This window comes from Heptranchias perlo, chromosome 16, assembly GCF_035084215.1.
Source record: "Heptranchias perlo isolate sHepPer1 chromosome 16, sHepPer1.hap1, whole genome shotgun sequence".
Lineage (NCBI taxonomy): Eukaryota > Metazoa > Chordata > Chondrichthyes > Hexanchiformes > Hexanchidae > Heptranchias > Heptranchias perlo.
In genome coordinates, this window is record NC_090340.1 from 31,780,160 (window position 1) to 31,804,658 (window position 24,499).

The following is a 24,499-nucleotide window of genomic DNA, read 5'->3' on the forward strand; positions in this document are numbered from 1 at the left end:
AAAACACTTAACCAGAACCAGTATTTATACTGACAGGAGTAGACAGCCGTTATAAATGTGTTCAGACAGAAATAATAATGGCCTACAAAACAAATATTTTCTTTCATTATACGAGATTCTTATATTAGCCGATAAATAGCTGTTTCAACAGCATATACAAACTATTTTGCTGAACCAATAGCTGATAGGCCTTCGAACTGAGCTGCAGTAATTGTGATGATCTCGTGGAGCGAAATAAAAATGCAGAAAATTGCTGTGCATACTTTGGCAAGTTGGCAAAGTTAGTGATAGATCGATCCTATAAAATCGACAACTCTGAAATTCACTTTTTTGGTGGTTGGATTTAAGTATAGGTAACCCAAACAAACAATGCTTACACATCGGAGGCAGATTTAGCTAGGCAATCGATAGCAGCTGAGTTAGGTATGTGTAGTCTGATTAATTCTTTATTCCCTCTACATGGGTCTTCATTGACAAGAGAATGTGTTCGTCGCACTTTAATGTACCATTTGTCTTTATACACTATATGATTTTTTTCCCCTCCCTCAGTCTGGTTTATGGAGGTGCTGAATAGCCAAGGATTGCTTTCTGTCATTGTCAATATACTCCCAAACTGATAATAGTTGGTATAGAAACTGAATAAAACGTGTGAGATGGCAAGTTTCTCCTGTTCTTTCCATCTAGCTTCAGGGAGGTAAGGGAACCAGTAGATCAATACCATGTCTTGCATGAAGTTCCCTGCAGCGGCTCCATTTCTCACCCTGGACGTTGATGCTAACTATCAATAACAATAACAGCCTGTCTCAGACAGAATTAAGGTCCTCTGTCCTGGATGTGTGTCTGGTGGCTGTAGATAAACATCTTGTGCCCAAGACTGCAACAAATAAAACGTTTGAAATGCTTTGACCCCTAATTACTATTTCATGTGTACGCTTTCGCTGTCATTTCTACACACACACAAAAAAAATGAAACATATCTTCTGTTTATAACCAAAAGATTAAATGCTCAAAATGCACGCAAGACAGCTGCATTTGGACCGCTGGCGATAGAAAATACGAAATGTAGATTGCTTGCGTTTTGTGGTCCGTTTGCAATTAACATATGCATTTATAAATGCTGACCAGCTGTCATCTAAAATATAACGTAACGCTTCCATAAAGGTGAATGCGTTTACCTCTTCCACAGGTGGGTTGTCAACTGTGAATCTGTAGTTAATCATCTTAAAGTATGTCTATCAATAAGTGTTAAAAGGACAGCACTAGTGGGTTGCTGACAAACAGGTCAAACAAAAGCCATCAGATGTGTTAAGAAACAAATCGAGTTAAAATGTTTCACCTCATCTGGTTACAAGGTTAGTAGTTTTCACTAGATTCGCCCCTTACACCCTCTGGACATTCTGAGAAACCCAGCATCATTTTTTGGCTGCTACTGTATTAAGTTGGCGCCCTTGGCTGACCCATATTGCTGATGATTCAATTATGTGGTGAGAACCTCTGTTCATGAACAATGATCAATTATGCTATGTCAGCAATAATCGAGGGTGATTCAATTGTGTTCCCCTCCTTGTATCGATTATTAGTAAATAAATCAGTATTTGGGGTGATGGCTAATGTTCCACGTTGCAGTGTCCCCGTCAGAGCGCACTGGACATCCTGGCTTAAATATCAGAAATCGGAGAGATGGCCATCGATCAGACTTAGAACAGTCCTACGTTTTATTTTTCATCACAAACAACATTGCAGAAAAATATCTGCCTCGACTAAATAACTTACATGTGTTTTTACCGGGGAAAACTACAAGACTATTATTTCTGAGGAATCCTTCTAACCCAGTCGATTTTCTTCTAAACCTGCTTAAGACCCGATCAAACTCCAATTTTACGGTTATTATTTTAGTACAGTTTACTTATCTGTTAAATATGAAATACATATATCTATTTGTTCACCATTATGATTGCCAAAGTCACCAAAACTCTGAGGCAAAAAAAAAACCTGTTATCCTTCTAGACTATTATTACAGCAAACAAAAGTCAATTAGAACAAATCATCTGCTCCAGATAAAAAGTATAGCTTGGTAGCTTTTTTTTAGTTGGGTTGTTTTTTCGTGTAAGTTTGTAAATTCCAGTGAGTATTGTGAAACTCACTTGTATTTAGATTGCAAGGTTTAATAATCTAGCCCAGAAGAATCTAATTAAGGTCGTCTTTCACATGAGTGGACTGCAGATTATACCCTGTTTACAGTCGCATCTACACACTTAGATCAATTAACTCGAAATTGATTTTGCTAACTCGGAGCCTTAAAATATTAGAATCATTACAGTTTAATCACGGGCGTATTACAAGTCAAACTACAATACTAGTTTTGCGAGTAGGATACAGAAATATTGTTATAAGACTTTATTAACATACCTAATTTAGAAACATATAGAAATATTAAACAAATATTTTATCGCATGGCTTGGAGGATGATGCGTTTAAAAATGGAAGCAGAAACTCTTGAGTATCCATCACTGACCAAGTGCCTAGTTAAATATTCCGTGAAAAATAATAGCAACTCAAGAACCACCTAACCACATTATTATCTTCATTCTTCAAAATCATCTCCACGTGATAGCTTCGTTTGTCTTTCCAGTAAAATGAACTCTACAAACGTTACAGAAAAATCGTCTTATTAAGGAAGAAATAGCCACGGCTGAAAGATTTGTTTAAAAAATGACGTTATTTCAAACAAGTTAAGAAATGTAATTAATTATTCAAAATTGTCTTCTTTAAAATCGCATAGCATTTGCCGTGTGTTTTTCGTGATCCTTTTACCGGCATTTCATTCATAAGGATTTATATTATCAAGATTTACCCATAGCCATACAATTTATTTCGGTAATCAATTAAACCATAATACTGGAAACATAGTTTAGGTTCGAATATCACTTGTTAATAATGCAAGGTTTCCGTATTATATACATTTTAATAATTTGTTTAGTTCATAGAACTCACATCTTAACACGTTGTATTTAGAAATTTAAAAAAAACTATCAATCCCTTACGAGTTGGAGGTGATACTCCAAAAAAAGGAACAAGAGTCTCTTAAAGTTTTCTCATTACTGAATGCTGTTGACTGCTCGGTTAACGATGATTTCGCAATATCGGGTCTTATTTTGCTCATTTCATCAAATACTCAAGGTGGGGGAACAGAAAAGACAACATCGAAGGTTTTAAGGCGGCTGTTGAAAAGTCGATTCGATGTGTTTTATTACTCCTAATTTTTAATTTAAAACAAATGGTGAAAAACAAATAAAAAAGGGGAAATATTTAGATCGTATGGTTATGATTTTAAAATAGATAACTGTGTATTATGTGAACGTTGTAGAACAATATAGGTATTTGACATAGGTATAATCCACCGCCAACGTATCCAAGGCACTAATTGGGTATAAATTACTGTGTAAGAAATTCCAAAAGGTCCATTGATGTCTCGCACTGATCAATAATTTACTTTGTTGCAGCCTTACACATCTTCACTCGTGTGAATGTATCAATTCGTTCATGCGATCGCACAATTTGTGTTTGATATTCCACCAGTGGAACGTGTTCGTCAACCTCTTCCCCCCCCGCCCCCTCCCGTTATAATTACAGGTATAAGGCACGTTTCGTTAAAAAGTGATCGTCAGTAGCTGAACTCCCTAAGCTAGTAAGTTTTAGCCATGGCGACGCCGTCTCCACTGCAAACATAACAGAATTGATAGTAATCGCGGGATTGCACGACTGAAAGCTCAAATAACCAACGACTACCTAAGCGACCCCTGACTGACAGTTCGGAGTGCCAATAACCGGCGCATCTTGTGGCGATCGTCACTGACTACGAATAGCCAATGCGGAAAGCGAAGGACATTGTGGTCCCGGTGTGCAGGCGGAACTTCGGGACAACATCAAGCTGTTTAGAATTGTTAACTTTAAACTTTGGATGGAAGTTAGCGCCAGTTTAAAAAAAAAGGATTTTTTTTTTTTGGATTATAATTTGTTTAACAAAAGGAGAATACCAATCGGTTTATTCTAATTTAAGCATACCGAAGCACACCACAAACACGTAACAAAAAGATCAGAATACAATCGAGCCCATGTACCATCCCCAGCAAAGTGCCCCCGAAAATGAAAGTGTGACTATTGCCAGAGCCAGTTCGACTGTCCGACTATGACCCGTTGGATCGGTCCCGAGATTCACGGCATGTTGTGAAATAACAAACAAACGCCACATCCTTCCGCAGGCATGCACATGTCTCGCCTTGGCAGTGTGATCAACGATTTAGTCCCGATGCTGCTGACTTTCAGTCAGTCACACTTATGGAGAGTAACAACTAGCTGGGCACACAGACTTGATCACTGCAATTTTGTTTAATGATTATTAATAATTCCCAGCCCCCTCCCTCCCCATGTATTTTTAAATGCAATGATAGAAAGGAAAGCGAATTAGTAGAGGCGATGTGTCCTAAATGCATTTAATACAAAGAGGCAAATGCAATCGTGGAAACAAAAAAACACTGAGACGACGACTACTACAGTTTTAAACTAGCCCTAGCAACCAGGCGCGTGCAAAGGCAATCTCGCTGGGAGCGTGTTGCTAAGGACTGCGGTATCCAGGTGCCCGGGCCTCGCGCTCACACATTCACGCGCAGCCACTCATTGGGCGAGAGCCCGGAGAACAGGACCCGGAGCCAGAGCGCGCCAGCAAATCACAAGCTAATTGATTAAGTCGAGTAATTTGAATAGTCTTTAAGCCGCGCCTGGAAACGTGCCAATCGGCTTTCAAGAAGCGGATGATTAATCGCAATGCATTATTGATAATCATAATTATACCCCACACATGCGCACTGAAGGCGGCAGGGTCAATTTCCGTAATTTTGCAACTCCAGAATTTGTAATTTTTTATTCGCTTGCTGATGTATCAACCACCATGTCGCGTCGGAAGCAGGCGAAGCCGCAACACATCAAGTCGGACCAGGATATAGCATTATCCGCGGAGAATGGTGAGTCTGATTGTGAGTAAAATTATCCAAAGTTTCAAAAGGGGCGATTTCTGGAGTTAGAAGGCTTGAAATTAACACTATTTAGTAATTAACACGTTGGCTCTTGTTTGGAGGCTCGGCTACTAATTGTACAGAAGTCACGATGTGCTCTCAACCATACTGATATGCAGAGATGAGCAGAGATGCAAAAAAAAAACAACACTTAGAGTGACTGTGTCTTCCGTTGCATTTTATTTTCTCTTTTTCCCTCTCCCCCCACCCCCCAAAAAAGAAAGTTTAATTTCGTACCTTTGCGAGAGCGTGGAAGGAAGCTGGTCCAGCGCACATGTGGAATCGAAGTATCACGTCTTCCAAAGTCTCCCTCTAGGCTTGCTGGTGGATTTAAAAGGCAGTATTCAGCTGAAATAACGCTGAATGTTTTGATGGAAAGGAGCCCGCAACCGTAGGCTAGGTTTAAAAATAACTTGACTGTAATGATGGCAGCGCTGTGTGTGTCCCAATATGACTTCAGTCACTGGGAGCCGAACACCTTGTTTAGGAAAAAAGTTCGCCCGGTTACTGTGGGTATGCAAGGCAGAGCCACAACGCGAATCTGCGTGACTTTATGGATTAAAAAGTGAAGGAAACCCCCCAGAAAGTGGTTTAAAAAAAGGAGCGAAAACAAAAATAAAGACCATTTGCTGTAAGCTTCAGGCAATTAACATTTTGAAAGATGTACGCAGACGTGACCCCGTTGTTTCTTTGGTGTTTAACAGATCATCGGGTAGTTTACTGCATTTTTCACAGAAACGTCGTAGTCTATGCGAGAAAGTTCTACATATTAATGCTAGTCTGTCAACATGTTTTAAAAGCCCCACCGTTGTATTTTCTTCAGTGCAGAATCTCTTTGAGTACGAGTCATTCTTGAGGTTCCGACGATCTTGAAAATAATTATTTGACGCAGTAACTTCTGAAACCCTCGTTTCCTTATTCCTTTTTTAAGGATAATTCATATTGCGGAGAAATGTAAAGCTTTAGATGATTTGTTTGAAATACGAGAATTAACTTACTGTATATTTTGTACATAGTTGAGTTGCTAAATATTTATTATCTGGTTTTTCACTAGAAAGAAAAGGCCGGGCTGTAAAAATCAGATAAGTAGAAAATGATTTTGTTCGCTATTGCCATTCCCGTCGTTTCGGAGGAGACTGGTTGTATTTCGTAGCCCCGGGGTTAGGAAGCACCTTTGACTTTGTTTCCAGATACTTTTAGGACGATTTTTGGACGATAACTCACGTCCGCTATGCAAACTCCACGATCGCTCACCCTGTTACAAAAAACAACAAATTGCACTATTAGCGAATTTGCAGGAGCTGACGTGCCAGTTTGGATGTGTGTGACTCATCCTGATCTGTGAATAGAGCACACAGCGCACTCAGCCTCCTGGATCAGCCAGAGATTTACTATTAAACCAGCCCAACACCACTCAACCAGGGTTATTCATTAAACACTGCTATCACAACAAAACTGCTTGAACATAGGTATGTATCTTCACTTTTCCACAAAATTATCATTGTTTAAAGCCATTTAGTATTGCAGGGACTGTAAGTACTTTTCCCAAAGCCTTTCAAATTCATATTAGTTCATTGTAGTTTGTCACTAATTGAGTAAGGGGAGATTTTATATATCTTTTATAAACTTAGCGTTGAGATAGTGGAAAGTCAGTTTTACTTGTTATACTTGTGGAATATAGGCTGTATAAGGATAGATTTGCTCCAGAGGATTCACATAGTTTTACAGGTGTAAACAAAATGTATTTTGAGGTCTTGCAATGGAGTGCATTGAAACTTCTCGCGCATTTCAGATTCTTTTGAAGTGGCAAGAGCTGTAATTTGCCGCTATCATAAATGAACAGGTTTTCTGGATAATTTAGTTTTAGGATTTTTTTTTGTCAAATATTTCAAAATGTGAAATGCATCAGCAGTCCGCGACCAGCAGCTCAGGGTATTTGTGGGTTTTTTTTATTGTTGAAAGCGCATCGACGCGAAATATTTCGAGTAAATGCTGGTTGAAAGTAAGATGCCTTATCAAAAAAAGTTGCTTTTTTTGTTTATTTATGGCACCTTAGCCATTAAATCGGAATGCATCGCACACTGGAGTTTTCGAGTTTTATTATTATTGGGTCTGGGACCAAAGTGTCCCTATATCTTCCTTCATGGTAGAGTTGCACAACAGAAGGCGATTTTGCTAGAATTTCACTCCCAAGGGCTAGACAAGCAACAATAATTTAGATCCAGTGTGATTTGAAGAAGTCTAATTTTTTAAAAGAGCATTTTTATTATTATTGTTTCGCTAAAGTGCCCTAATTGACTTTATTTTAAATTTTGGTCTTGAACTTTTTAGTCGAAGTTTGGATTAAACCAAAACGATTTAGTCCATTTTTGTAGCTTGCTCTCTTGTTACATAAACTGCACAAACATCTTATGGATGCAAAATGCTTTTGTCAAGGTTTTTATGTCAGTGTGGACTGACTTTGCATTGCATGTGTAATGCAGTAGGCTTCATTGATACATGAATAGAAATGTGGGCTTTTTGCAGCATGTCATGTAGCAACTCTAGTCAGTTTGTAATAAGTATGCATTGTTCTATGTTTAAAACGGAAGTTTCAGAAAATATAATTAATATTTTTAATGGGATTGGTTGGTGTACAGTTATTTTGAAGAAATGTGGAGTTGGGCAATGTTGAGTTCTTGGCACTATTGTTTTGTTTGTCACTGCACAGTGGTCAGCCTATAGGACATTCTATGCATTCTTGGATAAAGCGCTTAGTGAAAAACCTGAAGAGTTGGATAAATGATTTTACTGACCCTTTGTTGTAAAGATACTTGTGGCATTTTCTGTACTTCTCCTGGTACTGTAGTAAATGGCTGTATCTTGTGCGATTCTTAATGGTGGGAGCTACAAAGTACTTTAGTGTTCTGCTGTTTTAACCTTTGCCGGCCTCCCTCCGTCCTAAGGTGACAAGAGTTCATAACACAAGATGTACTTCAGTACCTTTGAATTGACCCCAGAAGTCAGTCCCACAGCTAGCCTAGCAGGATATCAGTAGTTTATTTCAGCTTTAACCTTATCAGTACTACATGAACCACTAACCCTTTTCCCCTTTCCCCTTAAATGCCAGACCCCTGATGAGGTGATTGACGGGTAGTTCCCACGGCACAGTTTTACCTTACCTACAACAGGGATTTAGTTTCTTGTCACATTGCCAATGTTTATGCAGCCAAAGCTTGTATGTAGCCTAAAGCAGAAATACTTTACGTGTGAGTAGGACAGTAGTACTGAAGTTTTTTGCACTTAGCTGTTGCAACTGGTACCCCATCTAGTGTTCATTCTGATGCACCCAAATTTTCAGCTGAATGCCGGAATCATTTCATAACCGAGCTTCGCTCATAAGCCAGCAAATCACCGCAATTTTGGCATACCTCTGAGGTATAGTTTCAAAGATATAATTTGAATAGTGTCAGTTTGGTGGAATCTTTGCAGTTTACATAAAAAGAAGTAACTAATTTGTTAGAAGTAATAACAAAACGAACTAGAAGACCTATCCTTTTACATTAAATGTTCTGCTTTTCATTGGAATGTGTCTTGCCTTCTAACACACATAATGTTTTGAACTATCCTCAACTTTTGTTTAATCATTTCTTATCAGATTTTATAATTCAGATAGTTATATAAATATTATATATATTTATTAAATAGTGGGTTGAAAAGAGTTTGATTCCATATCCAATATATTTGCAGCACAGTGAAGCACACAATGGTGTCTTTTGAGTATTGATTGTGAAGTTATCATTTCTTTAAAGTTCATTACTTCTCGAGTTGTATAAAGTGCCAAAAATTCCAATCATCCAATACTAGTAAATATTTAATAAACATTTGTCACAACAGAATATTTGATGAAGGACATAAACATTAATATATTTTTATTAATTGATATTGATAAATAGCAAAATTGTTTAAAATAAACTATGCCACTGTTTTCTCAATGTTTTATTTGAAGAAAAAATACTGAAGTGTTTCTTCTGAGGCCACATTTTATTGTGCAATATTTGTAAATTGTAATTTAGTTTGTTTTCCCATTTTGTTTTAATCTTAAAAAAATAATTAGAGGCTTTATCTTGTTGATTAGGACAGTACACTGTGCTCTGACATTATGACTTTAATGGCGGGTATGATTCATTGGTTCATGTTTTATTTTTGCATGTTTTAAAAAAAATGCAATTAAATAGGTTTCCATTAGAATTAACATTCCAGTATTGAATAGTATTACTAACTAATATATTCAAACCACACTAAGCTTGTGGGTCTTTGCTTCAGATTTTTTTCATGCTGAGTTACAAAACTGATGAAGTGGGTCTTGTGATTTCCCACAGTAGTTATTTAGTTTGTATTGGTAATTATTTGTTTAAGCACAGCTGACCAAGCAAAACCAGGTTCTAGAGTGCCTTTGTGTTTTGATAAATGTGATCAAGTTGAAAAGTATTTTTCTCTACGTGGGGAGCCTTACTAACATGTAGGCAAAAGGATATAACTTTTCAATGTGCCAAGTATTGGCAATTAATTAGAATTGCTGCTAAATTCTCAGATTTGGTCATAATTCTCTTTGAAAAATAATACTTATAATGAGCGTGACATATATAAAATCCAAGTGAATGTGTTGAAGAAATTTGTCATTCCTTCACAAATATTTATTGGACAGGCGAACTATAGCATGAACATCCATGTGTAATTTATGCAACAGATGAACCAAGTAATTTAGAAAAATCCATCATATCTCAATGTCATTTCCTTAAGCGCAGATGGCTCTCCGCGCTTAAAAACTTCAAAAATGAGCCAGATGCCAGATAAATCATTCACTTGCTACTTTGGTGTTCCTTGGAGCCATTGTATTTTGATTTCCTTCCCAAAAACTCTCCCCGTAATCCTCTGCATACAAGCTCGTTTTTAAAGTTGACATGAATAATAATGAACTTAATATTTTAATAATCTGTTTTCAGAATACTATGGAGGAATAATTCTTGTGTATTTAATGTCATCTCTGGCAAATTAAATGTATGTGGAATACATAGAATTATGTGGCATTTTGGATTTGACTGTGTGCAACAATATGTGAATAACTTATAAAACTGCATTTAAAAGTAGAGCTCAGCAGGTCACAGAATTACAACTTTGTAGGTATTATACTGAATGTACTGCAGGAAATGACATTAAAGGCCATTGTTCTGAATGTAGCCCAGGGACACTTGAGCAGTGTGGCAATTGAACCACATTATTTCAGATGATCTCCCCAATATCTGGAATTAATTGTTCCTGTGCTTTGCTATGGACTTGGATTCTGATGTCATGGCAACTTTCTATTATCTAATTCTGTAGTAAAGGGAAACATGCAGGGAGATAATCCCTGAATTAAACAAGATCAGCTTTCTGGGCCTTCCCTGATGACCACACACCATTGTCAGACAGCAGTTGCTGTCCTCATGCTGAGCAAACAATAGGGAGCCATCCTGTCCTTGAAAAGGATGAAGTGGGTTAGAGGGCTGAAATTTTTTGTTTGATTTGCAAATTAATCCTCAGTGTGATGAGAAATGCAAGCAACCAGTGCGAATGAAAAAGGAAGTAAAAGGATCTTTCAGTGAATGGTCTGAATAGGGGCAATTTGCTTATCTATAAATCAGATTTTGCAACTAAATGTTTCAAATTAACACAAATATTTCCAACTGTGCAAGCTACATGTTGTTTGTCAAAAATCATTCCAGAATCTGGCACTGGGAAGTACTGTATAACCCATTAACCTCCAAAGCCTCTTTGAACCAGTTTAAGCAATTTAATACTCAAGATTAGGTCAGTCACTGCATAGAGCAACCTTTCCTATTGTCTTTGCTTCAGCAGTCATCTTTAAGGACATACATTTCTGGATATCTCTAATTTATATACCATAACTGTTTGTGTGATGTATTTTCCTACAGTTTTAAGTTCATACATTATTTGTAAGTGAAGCATATACATAATTGCTTTGATATTTAATTAAGCAATCACAAAATTAAATGGTTTTAAATTGCACATAATTGAAAATTTGCAGTAACTTTTTTGTTGTATTGCTTTTTGTATACATCAATATTTTCCATAATTATCAGTAACTCAGTAAATTCTTCAGTCCTCTGGTGCCCAAGCACTATCAAAAGTAGATTGAGTAGGGGGACAGCTGACACAATGGTAACATACTTACTGTCTTGTCATCTCCAGCATCTATATTGTTCTTCAGATTAGATTGAAGATTCCACTCTATGCTAGTTGTAAGGGTTTTGTGTAAAATTAATTTTTGCAGTCATAGCCCAGTGGACATGAACCACTTGCTCACAAATTGGTACTAAATGAGAAGCCACAAGGAATAACTGGTGCTGGGAAATAGAAAACTCACATTGGTACAGTAAGGTGTTTTTCTGAGTTTGGGAGGCTAAGACACATTGGGGGAAGTTTTGCTGTACCAAGCACTCAAAGTACTCTTCATTCAGTGTGAGGAAAGAAAGCGAGATATACTTTATAGCTGAATGCTCAGTGCCCACATCAAATGCAAAAGAGGAAAAGTGTACCATTCTACATCATTCATCTTTGTGAGTACAATACTTTGTTGGGGATTGGAGGGTACCTTCCCCTCTAGTTGATTTCCCTCCAGTGGTTTCAAGTCATGTAATCAAGCAAGTGAGCAATTTATTGCTGGTGTTTCAGTACTGCTCTGAACTAGTCATTAGGTGGTACTTCTTTCTTGATCTCAGTTTGGCATTTACTTAGTGAGATGGCTGAGATCAGCAATGCATGTGGAATTGATCCTGCATCCCACCACTCATGTTATCATAAGCTAATGCTCTAATGTGCTTTGCCACTACATTGCCAAAAAATATATAGCGAGCATCCTTGGAATTGTTAGTCATTTATTCTTCAGCTACTTATTGAAAAACTACTTTGAAGCAGTTTTGTAGTATCATTACATTACAACAGGGACTACACTTCAGAAGTACTTAATTGGCTGTAAAGCGCTTTGGGACGTCCTGAGGTCATGAAAGCTACTATATGAATGCAAGTACTTCTTATCAAATTGTAGAAATAGGTACAGTAGTTTAATAACACTAGCTTTTCTGACTAAATATATTTCAAAGAAAGTTTTTACACCTTAAAGGGGAAACTTTTTATGGCATACCAACAAGAATTCCATACATGCAAAAAGTAAATTGATCTTAATACATAATGCAACTATATCCATTTCATAGTGTGAAGCTTAACTTGCAATATGGACTGCTATGGAGTAAACTTAGCCGTAAAATTCTCTCCCTGCATACCAATATGAAAACCATCTCTCGACAATGGGCTTTGTACCAGTTTTATAACTGTTCTATGAGAGTACATATACAAGCTTTAGTTTGGTTGTAGAGGGAGCCTTTGATCTCTTTGCATGTCTCCAGGCAATAAAGGACATCAGTGTGGTGAATTAGTTGCAATGCTGGTGTCCCTTCTCTGCACCTGTGTTGTTGGATTTAAAAGGTCAGAGGTCCATGGCAGTGTAAATATTGTAGTTTTTCAGAATGGTACCAGGAGTGCCCACCAAACTCGTTCAGCTACCAGTGTAAAAGCAGAAATAGAAATATCTAACTTTTTGGCCTTCCAAATATACTTTAATATATGCTCCTATATAAAGCATTAACTATGAAAGCTAGACAATAGGTTAACAATTTTAAAATTTAAGAGCTCCAGTGAAATTGGTTGTCAAAATAGCACCAGCAGGCCATCCTGGAGATATAATGAAGCTTTAATGGATGTTATGCAATATTTAGAACTTTCAAGCAATCTTTTTTAAAATTGTCTGTTTAAGGAGTTAAGTGCAGTGCATAGTTTGGTTATATATTGAAAACATAATGACGAGCATATTTTGTACATCACTTTACATTTAGTCATCTGCTGATATAACAAAATTATTTTAGAATATCTGTAGGTTGTGACTTTAAAACTCTGGTGCATTGAGACCTGGAAGATTCAGGAGCACCCATGATACAGTTAGATATTACATTCCAGTATCTCTTGTCTGCAGCCAGGTGACATGGTCTCTGTTTCTCCTGTCACATAGTGATTGGGATTTGAATGATTACAAATTGGTTTAGTGACAGGGAGTGAACTGTCAAAGACCTCTCTTATTCTGCTAGAAATGAAGAAAGTTGACAGTTGCTAGAGTCTAACGAGTCCTCAAATGTTTGATTTGCACCCAGTGGACAAGGAGATGATGATGTGTATGAAATATTGGAAATCAATACTTTCTATGGAATTTCATTAAGCTCCAATGTCTTTAATTTGGAGAATTTTATATTTTGATGGATTGTCTGAGGTACATGATTCACTGAGATTTAGTGAATGATGGAATCCAAATGCAAGCTTTACAGATTTTCACTCTAAGTAAGATCTATGTTGTTAAAACATTGATTTTTTTCCCACCCTCCCTATTCCTTTCATGTAGTTCATGTCCCATATTTGGTGAGGGATCTCGTATCTGCTTGTTGACTTAATCTTGTGTCCTTTTGATTTTCTAGGAGCTTCACGAGAAGGGCAAGAGGAACGAGTCACTAAGAATGGGGATGCTCATGTCTGTGGCCGATGTTGTGCTGAGTTCTTTGAACTGCCCGATTTCCTTCATCACAAAAAAAATTGCACTAAGAAACAATTGGTTCTGATTGTAAATGAAAATTCAACAGCTCCTTCAGAAACCTCCTCTCCAAGATCTCCTGATAACCCTGTTGAACAAGCAAATGACAAAATTAATAACACAAGTCAAGCAGACTGCAATGACCTTGTAGAGCATAAAAAACTTGACCAGGAAGAATCCATGGAGGTAGACACTTCCAGCATCACTAGCAACAGTAACGTTAGCAGTTCTAACAGTAATAACAATAGTAATACAAGCAGTAATTATCCCACAATGGGTACCTCAGCTGTCACAACACCTCTACCTCATATAGGTGATCTAACAGCTCTGGGAAATTTCTCCATGTTAAACAGTAATGTGATCATTGAAAATCTTCAAAGTACTAAAGTGGCAGTAGCCCAGTTCTCCCAGGAAACAAGATCTAATAGTGCATCAAACAGTAAAGTTGCTGTTCCAGCACTTATGGAACAACTACTGGCTTTGCAACAACAACAGATCCATCAGCTGCAGCTTATTGAACAAATCCGTCACCAGATAATCTTGTTGGCTTCCCAAAATGCAGAAATTCCACCACCAGTCAACTCTTCCCAAGGTACTTTAGGAACTGCTGTTAACCCATTAACTACACTTAGTTCACATCTATCTCAGCAGCTTGCTGCTGCAGCTGGGCTAGCACAGAGCCTTGCCAGCCAATCTGCCAGCATAAATGGTGGAAAGCAACTTCATCTACCTCAGAGCAGCCCTGGAAGCACCACAGCTCAGCCTGGCAGTAGTTCTCCAAAAGTAATCACATCCTCATTGCCTAGTACCATACAGCTCTCTGAAAGTGTATCTACAAATACCATCAGTGGTTCTCAGTTAATCAGTCCTTCAGTATCTACAGTGTCCACACCAGCTCTTGGAATTAGCAGTTTACTAAGTCCTGCATCCAGTTTGTCCAGCTCACTGCTACCTCAGTCCTCCACATCCACTTCTGTGTTTTCCAACCCTCTCTCGAGCATTGAAACAACTTCAGGAAACCTTGGCCCAATGACTGCTCTGGCAAATCAAAGGAAAGGCAAGCCACCAAATGTGGTAGTATTTGAGGCTAAAAGCAGCTCTGATGAGGCTTTCTTTAAACACAAGTGCAGGTTCTGTGCTAAAGTGTTTGGAAGTGACAGTGCCTTGCAGATTCATTTGCGCTCTCATACTGGCGAGAGACCTTATAAATGCAACATTTGTGGTAACAGATTCTCCACGAAAGGAAATTTGAAGGTTCACTTTCAGAGGCACAAAGAGAAATACCCCCATATTTCTATGAACCCCTATCCAGTTCCAGAACATTTAGACAACGTTCCAACAAGTACAGGTATTCCATATGGAATGTCTATACCACCTGAAAAACCTATAACAAGTTGGCTGGATAGTAAGCCTGTAGTACCTACATTGACCACATCTGTGGGCCTGCCACTCCCATCAACTATATCAGGTTTGTCTGCTATTATCAAATCAGAGGAGTGTCAGTCTATCTCAGTTAATCAGTCTTCTTGCAGCCCTCCTGGGTCAGTTAAGAGTGACTTGGGAGCAACGGAGCCCTCCATGAAAAACGCTAATGATTTGGACGAAGTGGAAGAAAGTGCTTCACCTACCTCAAATGGTAAACTAGATGAAAACATACAATCTATTAATTCTGTCACCAGCTTGGCTGTTCCTGTCAGCTCGAGTGCGTCTGATTCAGGTCTAAGTACTACTTCTGCTTTTACAAGCCCACTTATACCACTTATGTCAGACCAGTTTAAGTCAAAGTTTCCATTTGGAGGTCTCTTAGATTCTTTACGGACATCAGAAACTTCCAAATTGCAGCAGCTAGTAGAAAATATTGACAGGAAGATGACGGACCCCAACCAATGTGTCATTTGCCATCGAGTTCTTAGTTGCCATAGTGCACTGAAGATGCATTATCGTACACATACTGGTGAGAGGCCCTTCAAATGTAAAGTCTGTGGTCGTGCATTCACCACTAAGGGAAACCTGAAAACCCATTATGGTGTTCATCGTGCCATGCCACCACTGAGAGTTCAACACTCTTGTCCGATCTGCCAGAAGAAATTCACAAATGCTGTTGTACTGCAACAGCACATTAGAATGCATATGGGAGGTCAGATTCCCAATACTCCTGTTGCTGACAACTATCCTGAATCTATGGAATCTGACACGGCTTCATTTGAAGACAAAAATTTTGATGATATAGATGACTACTCAGATGAGAATATGGAAGATTGTCCTGATAGCAGTGTGCCAGACACACCCAAATCTGCAGAGGTGTCTCAAGGCAGTTTATCTCCATTGCCATCAGAAATGTCCAGTATTGCAGCTCTTGAGAATCAAATGAAAATGATTAATGCTGGTCTTGTTGAGCAACTCCAAGCAAGCCTCAGGTCAGGTGAGAATGGATCAGCTGATGGAGACCAAATGACTAGTGACTCTTTTTCAATTATTGGGGATATGGAGAGCCAAAGTGCTGGAAGTCCTGCCATTTCAGAATCTACCTCTTCCATGCAGGCTCCATCCCCAACCAACAGCAACACAGATAGTCGTAGGTCAAAGTCACCAGGCTGTGAAGAGAGACAGCATAGAACTTTGCTATCAGATTTATCTAATTCAGTGTCTCCAGCAGCTACCAATGGTGGTGCCTTGGACCTGACTTCCAGTAATGCAGAACGAATAATTAAAGATGATACTTTAAGCATGCTGTTTCCCAGTCGAGAGCGGGGTAAGTTAAGGAATACATCTTGTGATATCTGTGGCAAAGCATTTGCTTGTCAGAGTGCCTTGGACATTCATTACAGAAGCCATACCAAAGAGCGTCCATATATTTGCACAGCATGCAATCGTGGCTTTTCCACTAAGGGTAATTTGAAGCAGCACATGTTGACACATCAGATGCGGGACCTTCCATCTCAGCTGTTTGAACCCAACAACTCTAATGTAGGTCCTAATCAGAGCTCTTCAAATGTGGCTGCCAACAGTTTGACATCCCTAATCAAAACTGAGGTCAATGGTTTCATGCATGGGTGTTCCCAGGACAGTAAAGATCCACCTGCTAGCCTTATTTCATCAGGGCCTCTGTCTGCATCTTCTATCTCGCCTGTCCTGCCAGCACCGCAAAGAAGAACTCCAAAACAGCATTTCTGCACAGCATGTGGGAAAACATTCTCCTCATCCAGCGCTCTGCAGATACATGAGAGAACACATACTGGAGAAAAACCATTTGCCTGTACTATATGCGGAAGAGCTTTCACCACCAAAGGCAACCTGAAGGTATTTTCCTACATTATATTCTCAAATATGTTGAATTAGTGCAAGTATTTAAGATATTAAACTGAAATAGAAGCAGAGCAGTATTTAGTGATACAGTCCAGCTTTAAATATGTAAGGAGGAAGGTGAGAACAAACTGGATGTGTACACTGTTTTACCTGATTTTAAGTTAAAAATAGTTTTGCTTTGTTAAACAAAAAATGCAATTCTACTCATATAAACAATGCTATTCTACCTGTGCATATAATTAACTAAAACAGTAGTCGTACATGTGAATTCCCTTAATTGTCTTTAATGCCCGTGAAATGAAAAGTATTTATTTCCGAACGGTACCTTTGTTATTATTTTGTGTTAGGGTCAGTAATACTTTAGCACATTTATGTTTTGTACAAGTTGGATAATGCATGAAGAAGGGGTATGGATATAAAGAATAATAAGTGTTTGGGAATGCACAATAAAATGTCTGTGACCCAGAATTTATTGTGGTCAACCAGTACACCAACAGGTAAAGAAGCCCAAAATCATCAAAGGACTCCTGCACACCTTAGTACCTCATTCACTGACCGTTCATTTTTTTTATCCCTTTCTTGAGTGGACTACATAGGCAAATTCGCAAGGTGAATTTATTATCTGGGAAGTTAAAAAAAAAATACAAGGAAGATCTCTGGTATCTGCTAATGTAGCGTTCTGGTTTGGATGGTGATCCTGAGATTGGATACCAGCCTGCTCAGTATTAGCACTCTAGCCTCTCCCTTGGTATGGTTTTGTCAGTCTCATTGTATGTATTCGTGGGTGGACCAAGGAGCCTGCTAATGTGTTTAGAGATATTGCAACATTCTATACAGTATAGTAAAGAGGATGGTGTAGTTGTCCAGAGTTAATTCTGCATGTGTATGTGAGAGAGAAGGGAGGTCAGGGAATAGGAGAATAAATTATAGAAAGTGAAATTAATGCGTGACATTAGAGGCAAAAGTAGGGAAATGGACCTTATTATTCCAGAATAATCAAAATACAACTTATATTTGTGGAAAATACTACAGTGTGCTTAAATTGTGGGTATGTGATTTGTGCAACAATGAATTCTTACATTCAGTTAATAAAATTGGATGTCTTTTACGTCCTGAGGATTAATTAATCACTTGTAGGAGGTGGACTAACTAAAAGTGTAAAAAAAAGGACTTGCAGAAAATTAAATATACTTATGTTTGGTACCTAATTTAAGGAGCCATTGAGCACTACAAATGTGTGCCGATTTCTTCTGACAAACTATTTCTCTTGGGATCGCCCTTGTAATATGAGAGGAATAATAACCTTCAGTGGCTTCTCTCTGATGAGCAATCAGACTGACAAGTAAAATATATTTTATCCCTGTCTGATAAGAACGTTTATTCGTAGTGTTAGTGATGTCAGATATAATATGAGTTACCGCAAAGAAATTGGATGCAGCAGTCCTAGCCAAATATAATACGGTTGACGTTCATCGCCCCAACGTGCACGCATTTTTTTAAAATCAAAGATATATGTTTGTGTAGATCGTGTATGGCAAGGACTTAATTGGTACCCAATACGTCTGTAGTTGCGTGACCTAACTTTATACCATCTGATTTCAACATTACAGGTTCATATGGGGACACACATGTGGAACAGTGCCCCTGCGAGGCGAGGGCGACGTCTTTCAGTGGATGGTCCCATGGCATTCCTAGGCGGGAATCCTATGAAATTCACAGAAATGCTTCAGAAGGATTTGGCTGTTAGGGCTCGCGATGGAGACCCTTCTTCATTTTGGAACCAGTATGCAGCGGCACTAACGAACGGCTTAGCAATGAAGACCAATGAGATTTCAGTGATTCAGAATGGTGGACTTCCTCCAAACCCCGCTAGTCTGGGCAATGGTGGCAGCTCACCCATCAGTGGTTTAACGGGAAGCATGGAGAAGCTTCACAGTACTGAACCCAGTGTGCCTCTAGCTGGTCTGGAGAAAATGTCAGCCACTGAAAATGGAACGAACCATAGATTCACCCGCTTGGTGGAAGACAACAAAGAAATTGTATCAAACTAAAGTGACAGTCAACATTCCAACAGTGGAAGTAATCTGGGGCGTCTTTCAGGCCAATGGACCAAAGTGTTGTGAGAACACCTTTTGTACAATGCCTAACTTTTAGTGTTGTATGAAAAACTTATTTATTAGTGATAATAACTTTGCTTTGCAAACAAGTTGCAAATGTAAACTACTGGTCTTCAGCATCTTGGCCTATATACTAATGGACTAGAGTGCTTTAAACATGTAAGTTTCCTAGCATTTGCAGATCTATTCTGTTAGGTGATTTTTGCCCTTGCATTAACTTATTTTATGATTTGTGAGTAATCTAGTTTTAACATGACTGGCATTGGTGCAATGCCTCAAAAGACCATTCCTCACTAAGAACGGTCTGTATATATAATGTAAAGTTTTGGTAGTCTGCTGGAGTATTCACAATCAGTTAATTGTTCAGTCATACCTTCCATTAACAAAATAACTGTAAATTGCGGACTTCAAACTGAATGTCGATGCCGTTGCTCTGTAAGCAGTTTACCCTTTACTGTTTTTAACACCAAGTGAAATGGCAAGTTTTTTTTGTAGTTAAACCATTTCTGTTCTAAATGGTTCTTTGTATTGTGCTTTTTACTTACGTCATCTTAAATGTTGATGAGTTTCAGTGAAGTAATAAGCACGATGGTCATAGAAGGAAACTCCTGTTATTGTACCTTTAAATACAATAAAGATTTCTGCCCCATAGGTATATTTAGTATAGAAGAAAAATGTGCTGGACTTTCACATTGCTGCTACGTAAATGCATCTTTTGAACAACTTTGAAGGGAGTAATATGAAGCTATTGTAGATTATGTCTTGTGTGTATATATATATCATAATGACATATGTCTAGGGAAAATCATTAATGTATATACTGTACCGGTACGTTGCTTAAGACAAAGCTTCATCTTCACCGACCGACGAGAGATAGTGTTTTATTGTGTAATAATTTTGTATTAGGTATGAAAAACCCTTGTGACTGATATATGCACTTTCTTGGAAAGCTGGAAGAAACGATCCAGTTTCACTAAAATTTAATACCTACTAACAGCTGAGGTACTGTAATTCTTACTCATTTAATCAAATACATGAGTTTTGCAACAGCCACCCTTGATGCGTGTGTATTTTTGCTTTCTCTTAAACACTTTCTTTTGGAATCCTGTGCACTAGCTTCAATCCAACTGACCTATTTTCGAAATTAGGTAAGTGCATTTGTAATGTCATAGGAGATAAATGTCATAGGAGATAAAATAACAATGTAGAATGACGTGATTTTAAAAGAGGATTCAGTTCAAAAATTTATACTGTTGGATAAGGACATTCCATTATTGCATAGACTTGACGTATGTTGGTAACTACTGAGGATGCGCCTTTCGCAATATCCCACTAAGCAACTCCTGAGTAATCTCAGCGACAATAAATGGACGGAGGGAAATATTTCAATAGTGCAACATCAAATATAATCAATTATGCACCTTTTAATAAACATCTTGGTAATTAGAATCAAGTGTTGACCACATAAACTATTGGATGAGGAACTTGATGAACAGTGTTTTGTGGTACCCATTGTCTATTTACTCCGTTTGAAAGCAAGCCTGCATGCTGGGCTGCATTTTGTACCTAAGTTAAATCATCGTGCACTTGAATTTTATAGATTAAAGTAGTATGAGTACCTGAGACTAAAATGTCAGCCTCTTGGTTAAAGAGATTTCTCCCCAAGAGTTGTAGTAACTAGTAGATTGTGTAGGATGTTTGGCAACTTAATCAAACTGCGTTTTAATATTGACCCAATTGATTGAGGTCTTTTCGCTGCCGTCTGCTAGCAGGGGATCGTGGGGGAATTGGAGAGATTCCTTTTGCCAAAACGCCCCCTTTCCGCTGGAAATAATTCCTTGCTGCTGTTTCTATGAAAGAAAAAGCGAGCAGATCTTATTGACAGTCTTTTCGAGCTGTCTCCTACTTTCTGTTCGCACAGTATTGACATCGAAGGAGACAGTGGGAGCTTTTCCCAATGATTTTCCTTCATAAAGTGCTCACAGGGACAGGATTATAAATTCTTCGCGTGCTCCTCGCTCTCTGGTCGCTTCATAGGATCTTTAATTACAGTATCGATTAGATCAGGCTCCTTCCGTCCTTCAGTCACTATTGATGGGAGGAGCTGGGCTTTAGCCCTGGTAATTGCTTTTGTACTGGATATTTGTTTTCTCTTATCTCTGAAATTAGTTATCGCGTCGAAACCACTACCTGTGTGTGTGTGTGTGTGTGTGTGTTATACAGAATGCATTTACTTTTAACCAAGTGTATTAGTACCTGTAACGGGTTGCAATTCTTAATATGCTGTATATGTTATATATGTTGCAATCAGGGTAGGACTGTTTGATAAGCTTTTTTTCTATTTATTATGGAAGAGAAATTTACTAAACAACGAAATTATTATATTGACTGATTACCGTTGATGCAACATCGATTGTGCAAATTACTGCTACCACGTGAAGCGTTTATGATTCCCATTTTTAAAAAAAATCTAGACCATTTTGTGTTACACTACAAGTTGTTTCCTAATGACTGCAGTCAATTGGCCCAAGTTTACTAAATCGTGAAGTGGATTATCGCGGCTGCTCAGGAATGTAGAATATCTTGTGAATTTATCATTAGCTGCAACAAAAGCGGTGTTCATGCCAACAGCCACGTATGTTTCAAGAACTGGGCACAAAGTTGAAGGGTAATACGGCATTTTCAGGGGTGCGTCCAATTATGGAAGGCAATACGCGGTTGCAATTCATATTGTACCTGTCATCATTTCATTGTGGCCAAACTGGATACATTTGATAGCTGCTGTCGTGCAAATGTGGAGTTTGTCATTTAAGTGTTACTGGTTAGCTACATTTTTACAATTCAATTTACTTACAAGTCTGGGGATCTTAGGAGGGGAGTGTATGTTTTATTTAGACCAACGATTATGATAACGATTAGGTATCGTGCGCAATGCCTTACACCTCGCACACAAGCTTTATGTATGAGGTCGGTCCATTCCACCTAAAATTCTCTTCGGCCTGTTGAATGCTTTAGAGAAATTTTGAATCACTTCGGTGCAAAAAGCAGCGTGCCGTCCGAACACTCACACACCTATAGATTATAACATATTTGGTGGTGTATTATTTTCAACGGCGTTAGATAGGGGGTCAGTGGAATACAGTATTAAACTATAAGAAATACAAAAACAATAAATAAAAAAATGCTTAATTTTACTGAAACTTTAAAAACTAATCATGCGTTCCCTTGTCTTACAATACACACTTACGAGTGTAGTCGTTTTTAAACGGCCACGTTTACAAAGGGAGCCTTAAGACGTCCCGCCCTCCTGAATCACTTTCCAGATCAACTTTGTTGCTAAAATGCAACGTTAATTTAAAAAGATTTCTCTGCAGATGGAATGCGCACCGCAGACCGATCTCCTCATTTACAATATAGCATCACCGGGCCAGTGCTTTTATAATAATGCCGTGTGTCTTTACTCTTGATTATAATTGATTGACTGACGCTAAATGGTGAGCGCTTCCTTAATGAGGCTAAAAATCTATACCACATTTTCATGTTTGCTTTCCTATTACCAGGCCAATCACTTGCAGGGACATTGGGTGAAATAAACACTAAAGCCCTGTTCCAATAATGCTTTTCACTTTACTACATTCCCATAGAATACTGTCTCGGTCCCTTTTGGAACTTAAGATCTATGAGTCCCAATAAAGATCGCATAGCCTTTATACTAATGAAACCGCAGGTATTTGCCTTGAACAGTGCATTTCTTTTATTGAAGTGATCTTTTTTCCCCCCTTTTCGACAGCTGCATTTAATTTTACACATCGTTGCACTTCCTGCAATGCAGGAACTGTTAATTCGAGCACGGCATCCTTTCTGGGTTTTACAACAAGCCAAATTCCCCAATATTTACAGGACTAGACGCTAACTGATCCTTGGAAATGCTCTGGGTATTCGCTTCGTCCTTTTGTCTTCCTGGCACTCAAACGGGATTAAATTCAACACTTTGTTTGTCTATGGAGCATCGGCTTCCGGCATGTTTATCTGTAGATAAGCTATCAAGGGAGAGGCTGATTTATGTATTGTTAAAACATAACTTCAGATCTGTCTCCTCTCTTTCACCGCTAGACGATTAATTTTCTAAGACAAAACGCGTAATGCAAAGGTGAAGGGACTATGAATGATTTATTTTTAAAGTGAAACAAAGTCACTAATTAAACTGAAGTTTGCGTGGTGCATGCTCAATGCTTGCTATGGATGGTCCCGTTTGGTCTGATATCTCCAGTCATATCTAACCGATTTTTTTGTCACTTATTTAGTGTTCATGCAATTTGACAAATTGAATGTAGCAAAAGAATTTTAAAATTTGCCGATTTTCAACGCAAGTGGAACGAAAGGAATTAAAACACATTTAAGTACATACACACAAAGAAAACTGTCAAATAGAAGGAAGTACACCCGAAAGGTGTTTCTATATAATTTCTAATTGTGCTTCATTTTAAGGCGGCTACGTAAAATCGGTTATAAATAACAAATTAATAGATTTCTACGAAGCGAATTTTTAAAAATCAAATTTGCTGTCTTATCATACGCATTTACATGCAAACTAGAAAAAAACGGAAACATTTCTTTTAGAATAGTTGCATTTCCATTAAAGTAAAATCTAATGAAAACGATCGTGTCCACATATATGCAAACAATTTTTGTTGTTTTGAGACTAAATAAAATATTTTAAAATATCACTTTACAAATAACACGGGTGCATACAGCATCAGACTGTACTAATTTTCTGTCTTGTATTTAAATAAATGATACGATGAACGCTTGCACTGACTAACTATGATCTGCCTGTATCAATTCTCATACAGTACTGAAGTAATTCCATATCATTCTTAAATCTAAACGATGTAATTCGATTTTACATACATATTAAATACATATATTCGATAACAAATCTATCATAAATAGAAATTTGATCATTAGAAATATATTTTGATGTAGTTTATAGTCACTGTCTTCAAAATATTTTGATTCCAGCTGAAATTTTAACTTGTTTGAATGTTTAAATACGAATTGTTTCATCGCATGCTGTATTTGCTAAGAAGGAAATCGCACGGCTTAAGTGTAAATTGTTCTGAAAAATTCTTCCGTTTCGCATTTATTTGCACAGCCAATTCCCTATGGCCATCCATACACTGACCTTTAATTTTTTTAAATCATTTAATTATAGTGTTTAAGTCCTCTGTAATTGAGTGAATCGCATTTGGGGCTGGTAAGTAAAACGTGTGTTAGGGCTAGTTTCTACAAGGACACTCCTGGTTTTCAAAAGTGACGATCACCTAGTA

General features: G+C 38.0%; 1 protein-coding gene across 2 annotated transcripts; it reads left to right on the top strand.

Annotated features, from left to right (window-relative positions):
* Positions 1-1,286: 1,286 nt before the first annotated feature.
* Positions 1,287-20,222, top strand: sall1a (spalt-like transcription factor 1a). Of its 2 annotated transcripts, none has more exons than XM_067997894.1 (3): positions 1,287-1,352; positions 13,634-17,046; positions 18,663-20,222. In XM_067997894.1, exons 1-3 carry the CDS (start codon positions 1,328-1,330, stop codon positions 19,101-19,103), a joined length of 3,879 nt encoding a protein of 1,292 aa, XP_067853995.1. In that variant the 5' UTR covers positions 1,287-1,327; the 3' UTR covers positions 19,104-20,222. The 2 variants fall into 2 exon arrangements, with proteins under 2 accessions (XP_067853995.1, XP_067853994.1); XM_067997893.1 differs by lacking the exon at positions 1,287-1,352 and adding an exon at positions 4,757-5,021.
* The last annotated feature ends 4,277 nt before the right edge of the window (positions 20,223-24,499 follow it).

Coding starts and splice junctions, on each gene's coding strand:
- sall1a (XM_067997893.1), top strand. CDS start 4,859: ATGCGCACTGAAGGCGGCAGGGTCAATTTCCGTAATTTTGCAACTCCA. Junction 5,022..13,633: donor AGCATTATCCGCGGAGAATG/GTGAGTCTGATT, acceptor TTGATTTTCTAG/GAGCTTCACGAGAAGGGCAA. Junction 17,047..18,662: donor CCACCAAAGGCAACCTGAAG/GTATTTTCCTAC, acceptor TCAACATTACAG/GTTCATATGGGGACACACAT.